The sequence below is a fragment of the Oryzias latipes genome, chromosome 5 (assembly GCF_002234675.1).
Source record: "Oryzias latipes chromosome 5, ASM223467v1".
NCBI lineage: Eukaryota > Metazoa > Chordata > Actinopteri > Beloniformes > Adrianichthyidae > Oryzias > Oryzias latipes.
This window is the reverse complement of record NC_019863.2, coordinates 11,093,204-11,105,952: the sequence shown is the minus strand read 5'-3', so window position 1 is coordinate 11,105,952 and position 12,749 is coordinate 11,093,204. Positions and strand designations below refer to the sequence as shown.

Genomic DNA, 12,749 nt, shown 5'->3' with positions numbered 1-12,749 from the left:
TCCAACACTAAAAACTTGAAGTGGTTCCAAGTAACTTTGCATTAAATCTGAAGGATTACAGTTTTAACCCTTGAGATTTGTGTTAAGTATTATAAGTTAGTGTTTGTGCATGATCAGAAGAATGAGCATTCATACCTGGCTGCAAAATGTTTTTCCTTCCAAACTGAGGTTGTGTGAAACTGAAGGTCTCAGCATGCTCACAGTTCTTTTATGAGCCTGGCCTCTGGTCTTGGCCTGTCAAACTGCTGGCATATTCTTAGACTTTTCATAGTGGAAGATGAGCAGTGAAACCTTTTTTTTCTTTCTAAGTGCCAGTCAAATCTGTGTCACCTTTTCAGGAAATATTGACCCAACAGCTGCAGGTGTCATGGTAGAATTGTTAGATGAAATGTTGCCTTTCAGAAATCTAGAAACACCGACCATACATTTTTTTCTCAGTAGTTTAGAAAAACAGATGAATTTACCTTTGGTTATTAGGGACTTTGTCTGTGGTGGTTTCTTATTTTGAGGAGCAGTTACTACATTTTAAATCACTAAAGTGACTAAATTAAAAACTGTAACAAAAAACAAAATTTTTAGCTTTAAGTAATAGTAAAAAAATTAAATTAAAGGGGGAGGAAACTGTTTGTTTTCTAATAATCCAGATAAAGTATCCTTGAACATAGAAGCCAGTCAGATTATTTCAGACAAATTTTGCATTTTGTAGTACAAGTACAAGCCACATTGGGGGATCCACCTAATGTGGCTTGTACCTTAGGATCCCCTCTTTCAAAAATCACATTAGCCACGAGAAAATTCCAAAATGGCGGCCATTTGTTAAAATGGTGGCCATACACTCAGCTGTCACAAAAATTTTCAACAAGTCTCAACAATGTGGTCTGTTAACGCACAAAATGCTGTAGTAGCTTCTACGCCACAGCTAAAAGCTTTTTTCCAACACCACTTTTGTGTTTGCTCCTCATTCACAACAATTTAAGTAAGAAATACTCAGAAGTTCGATTTTAAGCCTAATTTCTCGTGCTGGTTTGCGGCGCCTTCCATCCGTGAAACCCGAGTTCGACTCCGGGCTGCTCCCTGTTCCCTTCTCTACCTCTGTGCCGGTTCCAAGCCCGGTTTGAGAAGGTTGCGTCAGGAAGGGCATCCGGCGTAAAACATTGCCAAATCTACCATGCGACTTGTTCGCTGTGGCGACCCCTGATGGGAGAAGCCGAAAGTGGAAGGAAAGGTTCTTTATGTAGGTCATCGAACATGAGAAAAAAAGTGCCACAATAACTTGTTTAAAACATCAAAAACGTGATTTTCATCTGAGTGGGTCTTTAACAACAGACTCCACTGAAATAGAAATGATATAGTGATATCAATCGAGAGTCTAACTCAAGGCGTTCAAGTGGGAAGGTTTGCTAAGAGAAAACTGCACTTGGGTTCTGCATTGAGATCTTAAATGTTGTGCAGGCTTGAGTGGCAGATTTTTTGTCAATGACATGTTCTAGACAGAATTTCAAATTCTGAGCATAAAAATAAAAAAATAAAATCTGATCATACACACTTAATTTAGTCAGCAAATTGGTTTCTAAAGCATTAAAACCCTTTATTTTTTAACTTTCGGCCAGTGCATTAGTAATTATTCTACTATTGGATTATGTAAAAAGTATTTCCCTTAAAAATGAGCGACACTATCATTTCTTTGTTTTTTACTGTAGGTTTTCTTATTAACTTTCAATCAGTATCAAGCTCTCCCTTAATGTGTTTTCCTAAAATATTATAACACATCTTCTCAGAACATTTGAATATGAATTTCCACCCAGAGGAAAATGTTGCTTAATTTAAATCTTTAAAGAGTTGGATGACATGCTGCAACAATGCTCCGAGCTCTGAAAGAAATCATTCACCCAATGAAAGACAGACGGTTAAAGAGATTTTAATGTGCTTGTTCATACAGGATCTTGTACGCATATCCATAACATTTCTTAAACAAATAACCCTCTTGTATCCATGGCTTGAAATGTAGCGCTGAGAAGATGATTAACAGTCAGTCTGTCTGCCACACAGCAATGGCAAAGAACAGCTGCCTCAGAGACTCATTCTGCACTTGAAAGGGAATAGTACCAACTTTGCTGGTTTTTAACTGAATTGTCCAACTGAAGAAAGTAATAACACAGAGAAACATATATCTAAAAACAATAAGTCTGCTGAGGTTGATTACATTATTTACAATAAACAAAACATAAAAACAGCACTTAACAAACACAAAGTTGGAAAAAACGGGGAAATCGGCCATATCGTAATGATCCGTGGTTCTGGTTATACATGAATAAATCCACGATTCACAGCAGTTCAGAGGCAGAAAAAACTGTCCCCTGCTTTTTCATAATAACCAATATTAGTACCATTTTCCATCATTATACTCTTTATAATTGTCATTAACATAGTCTCTTTTGTTTCTTGGTTTTCTTGAGTCTCATGTATTTATCCAAAGTAAGGGCGCTCATTTTGGAAGTTGTAGTCCGGACAAACTTTTTGCACCAGCTTGTAATCAATGCTTAAGAAAGAAATAAAGATGCAGATCACCTTGAAAGGTTTGGCACAGAGCCAGGCAGCTTGGGACTGGGTGTGCTCTGTGAAGCAGGTCTGAGATGGATCATACAGGCAAGGTCTGGACTTCTTGGACTTATCAGTTTTTTCATACTCCACCCTGCAATTTAGGGTCTTTCCCTCTTTGGGGTCAATGGTAGACTGCTTTGTGTCATGGATCTGAATGTCCTGCTGGGTGTGGGGATTCGGTTGTGGCTGTTGCAGAACCTCGAACTCCACGACTTTGGTCGGTGGTACAATGCTGACTGACACATTCCCCAGACTGGTTGAGTTGTGGCGGAAGTGCACAGTGAAAGTCCCGTTGATGTGGTCCACGATTTTCCCTGTCACCAGCAAGCTAAACTTTGCGGTCTTTACAGTGAAGTAGAAGTCTCCCCAGCCAAAGATCTTCTTCGTCTTCATGTTTGTCTTTAGCAAAGGCTTGCGCTTGGAGCGATATCCTGTCTGATCCAGAAACAGGGAGTGATTCCGGCCTGAGTCGTAGGGGTTGTAGAAACTGTAGGTAGGTGGTTTGGACTTCATTGGCGTCTGGTCGATCGATGTGGAGAAGATGCGAGTTTGGTACGGAGGCTTAGCAACTCCTCCTACTGTGCCACTACCCACGCCATATGGAAGAGTCTTCATGGCTGAGCCCACTTGGCCCAAATTTGAGAAGTCAACTTGCTTCTCCAGACCTTGGACCTAGAGAGTATAAAAAACAAACAGAAAGATATTATGAGAAATTGGCCAAAGTTTTAAAAATATGTTAAAAAGATCAAATAAAAAACAAAATTTATATAGCAAAACCAGAGAGTGATGTTGTTATAAGAGATGGATGTTAGGGAGGATGAGTCAGCAGATAATCAGAATGAACAGCAATTGTTGGCTGATGAGGGCTGTACTTCAGTGATCCTACATTTTTTACACAAAACAACATTTTAAACTTCAATATGAAAATCAGTGAAATGTTTGCAGCAAAATAGGTCTAATTAGGTAGAAAAGCCCATTTACTAGATGGCCAGTGTTTAAAAGAAAAAAAAAACTGAAATGGTGTATGCTTAATTGTACTTTTCTACCATAATAATAATCATCTTTAAGGCCCTCGGTGGTTTACAGTCACATAGACACAAAATGTTTTTAAAAAATCAATCCCATCAACTTTCCATGGGAAAGTCTTTATGTGGTTTGCTCCTGGAGTGTAAGAGTGGGAAAACTAAAGGTCAAAAGTGAAGTAAGAAGCCAAAGCAGAAATTGACAGAAAATTGCCTTAATTAGAATATTTACATCTTTGTCATTAAAAAAGGGGATACAATGCATAAAATAACAAATATAACCAATAACAATCGTATTATTAACATTAATAAATCAGGAATTATGCCGACATGCATATGTCTCTAACTACCATAGCAATACATGAATAATTTAAAGAATAACGTTTTCTTTTAAATCAAACCATCTTTCATTTTTTTTCCCAGAAAGATCTTGACCATTGCTATCACAACAGTCTCAAAAACAATTATCCTGTAATAAGTTCTGCTGGAGAGATGATGATAATTGTATTCTTGTTTTGCCAATCCTGCAGTTGTGGTTTAAATGAGACGAAACAGTAGATCAATCAAAAAAAATATCATTGGGATTTGGCAAAAAAAAAGAAAAGAAAATCAGTGTAGGAAATTTGGCAAATCCTCTTGACTTTACAAAATAAGAATTAAAAATGTTTTATCCTTCAAACTATTAATTCTTTATTCTACTGCATTTTGCACACAAATTTTCTCTGTCCCCCCATCCTACCCCAATAAGTTTATATCCTGAAGCATACTTGTCGTTAGATGTTGGTGTGTCTCGTCGCACAAACTCAAGACAAAATGTCTATTTTTGTCAACACACTTTCATTTTGTTGCCAGAGTATATTCGAAGAGCAAGACAAAACAACGGGAAGCGTGAGGTAATGGATGACAGTCTTTGTTTGCAGAGACAGCTCCTTGCCTTTAATCCACAGTCAGGGTGGTTATTCACATAGTTGATTGACTGCAAATTATGGTCTGCCCTCTTTCATGTCTCAAACACATCATTGCCACTTCCATCTATATGTACACATATCCACACACACACACAGACACGCACACGCACGTGCACACACCCACAAGAGCGCACACACATACAAAGATAAACAAACACAAGCACATGAGAACTTCTGAACACACATCTACTTGAAACTGGCGTAAAGAGCGACAAATTGTTGTTGTTTACCTTTTGGCTTATTTTTTTTTTTTAACGGGATCCCCCTTCTGAGACAACTCTGTATTTTATCTGAGCTGGATCTGCCCAAGGACCCACGCTGGATGAAGCTCATTGTACCCCATGTGCCTGTCCTACACTTAACCAACTGAGCAAACCAGTTAGCTTTGACATTTTGCACCAAGCCCCTTCCAGCTCTAGGTGGGGGCCATGGGCTAGTAAACAGCAGCAACTAACAAAGAAGAAGAATCCCCTCCCTGCTTGTCCATTGTGAACACCATGGGCTAAATGCGCATTCAAGAACACGCATCAAATGCCCAGTGTGTATGTAGCTTTAGAGTTACAGCTTATGTAACAAGGAGACTATTAGACACTCTGTTAGACTTAAATTTCCGCTTGTGGGGTTGATAAACTTGAATTGAATTGAATTTAATTGAATTTAATTGAATTGTATTGGATATTTTACCATTAAGATAGATCTGTGGTTATGATGCCAAAAATTGGACCCCCAGATACTGATGAATTTACCAGAGGAAGTCCTAACAAAGAAGCAAATACGAGCAGGTAGACACACATGAACGCAAACAGCATTTAACGTTAACTCCAGAAAAAACAGAAATCACGCAGTGACAGTTTCAATTTCCCACCATTCCTATATAGAACCATAAAATTGCCAGGTCTGTGGCACAGTGAGACTCAACATTTATTAAATGTGAAACCAAAGAACAAACAAATACATGATTTACTGAAATAATGTCAGTAGTCAACTTTATGCAAAAACATTATTTAACTAATTTAATTTATTTGATTAATTTTATCTGTTTTTACCTGTTTTAGTGTTTTGTTGACACGCTTTCACAACTGATTTCTAACTAAAGTGATTGAGGGAAAGTAGGCAAAACTTTATTGACTACTGCAGAAATGAACTAGTCAAAAGATGGAAGTGATAGATCACGTCTCCAGTGGATTTTAACTCAGGCCCAAGCAGAGGTCTTGCAATTTTAAGCAGGTGAGTGTCTGATTTGAACAGACTGTGGTTTTGACAGGTAAGAAAAGGCTTCAGTTGATAGCAGACAAACATCAAGATACACTGAGCAACAAACATTGTGCTCTGTGCATGCAGTATGGGGACTTCCTGTGAATGTGCTGTCAGCAGTGCTGTCAGCTCGCTCCATGTGTTGCCATCTGTCATGCTAATACTCTGCTGGTGCAGTCCAAATAATTTCTCTTGTGTATAGTACAAGGCTCAGACTAGCATGATCATCACAATACTTAAACATCTTTAGGATCAGCATCACAACAGGAACCTCAACCCAAACTTCAGGGTCAGCTGCACAGAGTTAAAAAGGTTCTGGAGTCTGAGGTAAAATTGAGTCAGACTAAAGGAGGATGGAGTGGACCTATTCACAGCCTGAAACTTGAACATTGATTGAGGGGGAAAAGATGAGCATGGAGGAACAGCCTCTTCATCTGTGGCACGAAAGTAATAAAATGCCTGGAAAAACCAATAAGCAGATGGACTTTCCATTAGCATAAATATATCATTTTTTGTGCTTGACAGTAAATCCATATAAAGGGTGAAGGTATGTTAGAAGAAATATCTGATATTTTCTCTTGACATTAAATCTATAGGCTATGGACTTTTTGAAACAACCAGCGTTTGTTATAAGGTCATTTCAGGCTGCAGCATTTTTGCAAAAGAGTGATGATTTGAAAAATAAAGCAGTTTATTCATTTTCAGGAGCTATTCATTTGAGATACAATAGATGTGAGGTAACTACAGCGTAAGCTAGAGGGGTAATGTCATGTGATGAAGAGGTGGTAAAGCTAGGCAGGTTTACCTCAACAGAACATATTTCACCAATAGACGGGTTCAGTTGGTAAATGTCGGCAAGCATTCACTAGGCAACTCAGTGCACTTAGGCATGTAGACATGGTCAAGAAGATCCACTGCAGTTTAAATGGATCATCAGAATGGGGAAGAAAGGTGAGTGAAGTGACTTTGAACGTGACATGGTTGATGCTAGACCAGCGGGTTTAAGGATTTCAGAAACTGCTGATCTAATGGCATTTTACCACGCAACCATCTCTGGCGTTTACAAAGAATCGTCGGAAAAGATTAGATGTCCAGTGAGCGTCAGTTCTGTGGCTGGAAATGCCTTATTGAAGCCAGAGGTCAGAGGAGAATGGCCAGACTGGTTTCAAGCTGATGAAAAGGCAACAGTAACTCAAATAACCACTGGTAACAACAGAGGTCTGCAGAGGAGCATCTCTGAAGGCACAACATATCCAACCTCGAAGCAGATGGGCTACAGCACCAGGCGACCACTCCAGGTGTCATACCTATCAGCTAAGAACAGGAAACTGAGGCTAAAATTCACACAGGCTCATCAAAATTGGTCAACAGAGGATTGAAAAAACATTGCCTGGTCTGATGAGTCTCCATTTCTGCTGCAAAATTCGGATGGTAGGGTCAGAATTTGGCCTTAACAACATAAAAGCATTGATCCATCGTGCTTTGTATCAAAGGTTCAGGCTGGTGGTGGTGGTGGGATAATGGTGTGGGGGATATTTTCTTGGCACACTTAGGGCCCTTCTAGTACCAGTTGATCATGGTTCCAATTCCACAGCCTACCCTGACTATTGCAGCTGACCATGTCCATACCTTTATGACCACAGTGTACCATATTCTGATTATCTAAACTCAATAGAGCACTTTTGGGATGTGGTGGGATGGGAGATTAGCATTATGGATGTGCAGCCGACAAGTAAGCAGCAACCGTCACGCTATCATGTCAATATGGTCCAAACTCTCTGGGGAAGGTTTCCAGTACCTTGTTGAATCTATGCCACCAAGGATCAAGGTGGTTCTGAAGGCAAAAGGGGTCCAACCCAGCACCAGCAAGGGGTACAAAATCAAAAGTCAGCAAACTACATTAAATGCATAATAGGCAGTTATGAGTAGTTCATTAGTTTTGTACAGTAAGACGTTACTTTTTCCCCCAGATCAAATTACTATAGAATCTTTTGAAATATTTTACTCAGCAAACAGTCAGACATATGTGTTACAAAAAAATAGTCACCTGGTGTTTGATGAGATGCATTGTTTAAAGCAACTAGATCATGAGGGCTTGGTTAATAAGAAAAATATCTTGTATTTTTTTCTGCTCAATGTGTCACCTTTGAGCTTTCTTTTTGTAATTGAGTCCAGTTTTTCTAAAATGCATCGTATACCAAAACACGTTTTGTAAGTTCTGTTGTTGCTTTGATAAAAATGTATATTTCAAAATAGAGATGCCTACTTTTAAACCACAATATAAAGGAATCCATTATATGTTGAAGTTTGAGAGTAACAACACTAAAATTAGATCCAACAATGGTCACATGACCCTGGAATAAACAGGCATCCTGTCCAGGGTGTACCCCACCTTCACTCAGCATTGGTTAGAATAGGCTCCAGCAACCATGTGACCCCCAAACAGGAATAACAGGTTTAGAAAATGGATTGATGAATTGATGGAATGGTCACACAGTGCCCTTTTCTCTCTCATGTGTCGTGTACTTGCATTCTATTATGTCCCAAGCAACATTTTTGCTTTTCGGACTTTACACTTTGATAGGAGCATCAATAACGGCATATCTAAGGCAAATTATTCACAAACCGATTCATTTATCTAAGGATACATCAAACTGTATATTAAATTTAAACCGGTGAAGATCTGTAGTTTTAATTAGCATTTTGTTAGACATGTAAACTAAAATTTAAACCCAAACATTTCAGTGTAAACAAAATTCCTTTTTACTATTTTTGAGCATGTTTTTGTGGATTTCAAGAGACAATTTCAAGACAATCCCATATTTGGAAGTCTGATGGCTGATTTCTTTAAAATGTACAGAATGTCAAACAAAGATTATTTATTTATCCTCGTTTCACTGTAACTGACCTTTTATTTTACATCCCCTATTTGGTTTACCATGAGCCTTACCTTCTAGGAACCTAAAGCAGAGTTTTGTTTTCAAATGACTAAATATTTGAACTTTGTAACTTCAAATTCCATTGAGGACCGTAAGCTCTTGAATCGTTTTGGACCTTGTCACAACTGCCCTTATGCGTGGATATGGGATGTGGATATGAGCTGACTGTGGGTGAAAAATGGGCAAATCTGCACAGGTCACGCAGGTCGCTTGCAGGATATATCAAAGTTGTAGACCACTCAGTGAGCTCGTAGAGCACAGGTCTTAAACTCCAGGCCTTGAGGACTAGTGTCCTACACATGGCCGGCCCTCCCTATACGCGAATTACGCAGCCGCGTAGGGCCCACGCCACCACCAGGGCCCCGGAGTGGCGAAAAAAATAAAACAAAGAAAGACCCAAATCTGGCAACCCATTTCATAGAATTTCCGTACCAACGTGTGCAAAAGAAAGTTGCCTGCACTTTTGTGACCCCCCCCTCCAACACACCTGAACCAATCTGGCAACCCAAATAATGACGTTACACCACTCAGCAACGATCGGTCAACATCATTGCATCTGATCCTGGCACAGTGTGCATTTACGAGCGCATTTTATTTCAATAAAGTTGGGAAAAAGAAAAAAAAACGAGCACATTTTGTCATGCTGATCAGAGCGACAACAAGAGAACTTCATGACAAAGATACTTTATCCATCAGGAGCTGAAAAAAGATGAAGAACTTCAACATCAATCACAAGGTAAGTTTGGAGGATGTTGGGGCCGTATTTTTACATTATCCAGCATTAGTGCAGCTGCGCAATTTACGTAAAATACTCAGCGATCCGAGGTGAAGATTACACACAAACGACCCCGTTTGTCGTAAATTTCCAATGGAAAACTCGAAAATAATTCTGATACAAGTTTCTAAGATGAGGTCAGACATGACCTTCCAAAACAGTGGAGAGCAGAGAAAAGTAGATGATGGCTGATAAATGTTTTAACTCACGTTGTCGTATTGTTTCATTGTTTTGCTAACACATTTAGTGCGTTCTGCATTTTCCGGTTTATGTAATTAAAAAAACTGCCGTTTTATATTATTGCAGGTCAGGTAGTCTGACTTTTTCAACATTGAATGTGTCTTAAATCTTGCATTGGCATGAAATATGGAGAATCAAAACTGCCAAATATAAATAGGAAATAAATGTTCTCATTTATAAATGATAAACAAAATAAATGTACTAATTTTAAAATCCTGAACGTACAAAATAATAATAAAGAAGAAGTGTATAAATGCTTATATTTCCATTTATACTCAAATTATTGTTCACATTTATGTTTTATAAATGGGTACATTTATTTCTTATTTGTATTTTGCAGTTTTGGTCCTACATGATGATGATTTTTTGCACAGTTCCGTCTCAGCCGACAGTTTCTTCTGCTCTCAAAAAGTATTGGAGGTGGTGCAGCGTCCACATCCCAAGATGTTCCTGACTTCACTGAGTATGCCATCTAAGGTAATTTTAATAGCATGTAAAGTAATTTAAAAAACAGTGTCTGCATAACCCCTTATGTTCATAAACAGCAGCTGAGGAGTATGGAGTCCCAAGTTGTTTATAATAAAAATGAATAAATATGACTGCATGCAAATATACAATCAAACAATAAATCTGTCATAAATATATAAAAAGACCATGAATTTGTGAAAAACCTGCACACAGATTTTAAATGAGCCACTAAACTATTAGTAGTTTTCTGCTTTAGATAATTTATTAGTTTTATCATTGATTATTGTATAATAATAATTCTTGTTTTTTAGATGCAGAAGAAACTGCTGTCACCACATCTACTGTTGAAAGGGAAACATTTGACTGTTTTACTTTTCACTGTTTGCTTTTGTTGATGTTCTGTATCTTATGTTCCAGAGGCTCCAAGAGAGGCGTGTATGGAAGGGAAGCCTACTGGATCCAAAATTCCACCTACCGGTACCTCAACTCCAGTTGGTCCAGCTGAATGACCAACCACACTTTCTGATCCAGTAAGAATGGATTTAGTGCAAAGAGGTACTTTTCAGACTGATAAAGACTGACTTTCTAAAATCCCCCTCATTGAGCTGTTGTTTTCTTTATGTTGGATTGTTTTATCGTTATCTGATTTGGTATTAAGTTGCTGTTTTTAATAAGTTGGAGTTTTGTGAATGTCATTTGTTGAGTGCCTAATGTTACATAAAAATATATATCTATATATCTATGTACATTTGTCATTCATATTTATTTCTTTGCATTTAAAATTTGTTTGGCACCACTAAATGTGCATCCAACATGCAGGCAATTAACTGTATTCAATTCTTTGGCAGCAACGATAAAACATTCACAAATGTATTAAGAGAGATCTCATTTATATTACAAGAACAGTTGCGTTTTTTTGGTGCTGCTGATCAGTTAGAGGGCCCACAACTTAAATTTCGCTTAGGGCCCCCAGAAGACCAGGGCCGGCCCTGGTCCTACATATTTAACCTGCCGCTGAAGCACCTTATTGGCCATTACACCTGATCCAGGTAATCAGCAGCAGATGAGGCAAGACTTCTTAAAAATTAGGACACCCCTACCGTAGAGGGAAAATGTTCATGTGCACTTTTTTCTGCTACTGGTGAAAGGTCGCAGCAAACACTTAAGCAATTCAATGTAATTCAGTTTTATTTATATAGCCCAATATTACAACATAGTTGTCTCAATAGGCTTCATTCTGGTAATTGTATAAAAATATGAAATCAGGCATAAAATACAATGGGTGTTTCATGCAGTAAGGAGTACGGAGCCAGTGCTCGCATTCTACCAATGATCAGAGTGCAGCATAAGGGCATTGTGTGACAGCATACCCTGTCTGTTTTAAGTTACAGCAACTTACATATCCTTACAAATACTTCATGATACAGCTACGACATGCACTAAAATGCTGCGTTTCATTCTCATGCCATTCCTTGAGGTGGCCATATGAGCCTCAAGGGACAAAATTTCACTCCCCATAAGTCTGGCCGCTCCTCCCTACTACCTTCCACAGGTCCAGACAACCCAAAAACCTGCAGCATACGTACGGGTCAACCCTCCGTAAGGGTGCATGCGACTGAGGCTTAAGGCCTGTTCACACCGGGACGAATTTCGCCCGCGATTTTCGCTGAGGTTTAGTTTAACGCCTCGTGACTAAACAAAGGGCACCAATGTGAGTGTGCACACCGACGCGAAAAAACGCCACGCGTCAAAGCGTCACTTTTTAAAAAACGCCTCGGGTTCGTTTTTTTGGTTCGACGCGTCGCGTCAAAATCTATTTGACCAATGAGAACGGCGCTTTTGCACACGTGTCTGGAGCCTCTGAAGTTACAGTAAAACACAACTTGGGGGCGCTCAAACACAAAACTGCCTTGCTGAGCACACATACCAGCGAAGAAGATAGACGCCAAGTTGCATCTACACAGCCGCGAAGAAATAATGACGGACATTCTAAAATATCCCCGAACCAAGGACCAGTTGGAGCAACTGGTGCTTGAAATATTCATGTTTTCTTTGTATGACTCTGACAAGCGCGTAAATACTTGCTCTCTTCTTCTGAGTGAAAAGCGGCTTTAAGAAGCGTAAAGTTGCGCAGCGCCACCTTGTGTACAGGAGTATTTCTGTTTTACATTAAGCGCCATCTAATGTCAGGGAATGAAATTGCATGTTCGCTCGGCTCATCGTCAGCGAAAATCGCCTGGGTGTGAACACAAAAAACGTGGCGAAAAACGCTGGCGAATAACGCCTGGCGAATATTCGTCCCGGTGTGTACGGGCCTTTAAATCGTGACTTCCATGTATGGAGAAAACGGAAGACATGGTGGGTTATTTTGTGATACAAATCAAAACCTTCCATGGATGGAAGCTTTTACAAGTGTTAACATAGAATCCGTGTAGAACCTCCCTTTGGTTGTATGTTAAAGGAAATAGCAGCAGAAGGTGAA

The 12,749-nt window shown here is 39.1% G+C and overlaps 1 protein-coding gene across 1 annotated transcript in view; it reads right to left on the bottom strand.

Moving 5' to 3' along the window:
- Nucleotides 1–1,902: 1,902 nt before the first annotated feature.
- The window catches only part of nxph4 (neurexophilin 4), a 49,045-nt gene continuing 38,198 nt past the window's right edge, over nucleotides 1,903–12,749 (bottom strand). Inside the window, exon 2 of the mRNA XM_011474898.3 lies at nucleotides 1,903–3,273. Coding sequence (XP_011473200.1) covers nucleotides 2,467–3,273 — 807 coding nt within the window. The 3' untranslated portion in view covers nucleotides 1,903–2,466. The remainder of the gene's footprint in view (nucleotides 3,274–12,749) is intronic.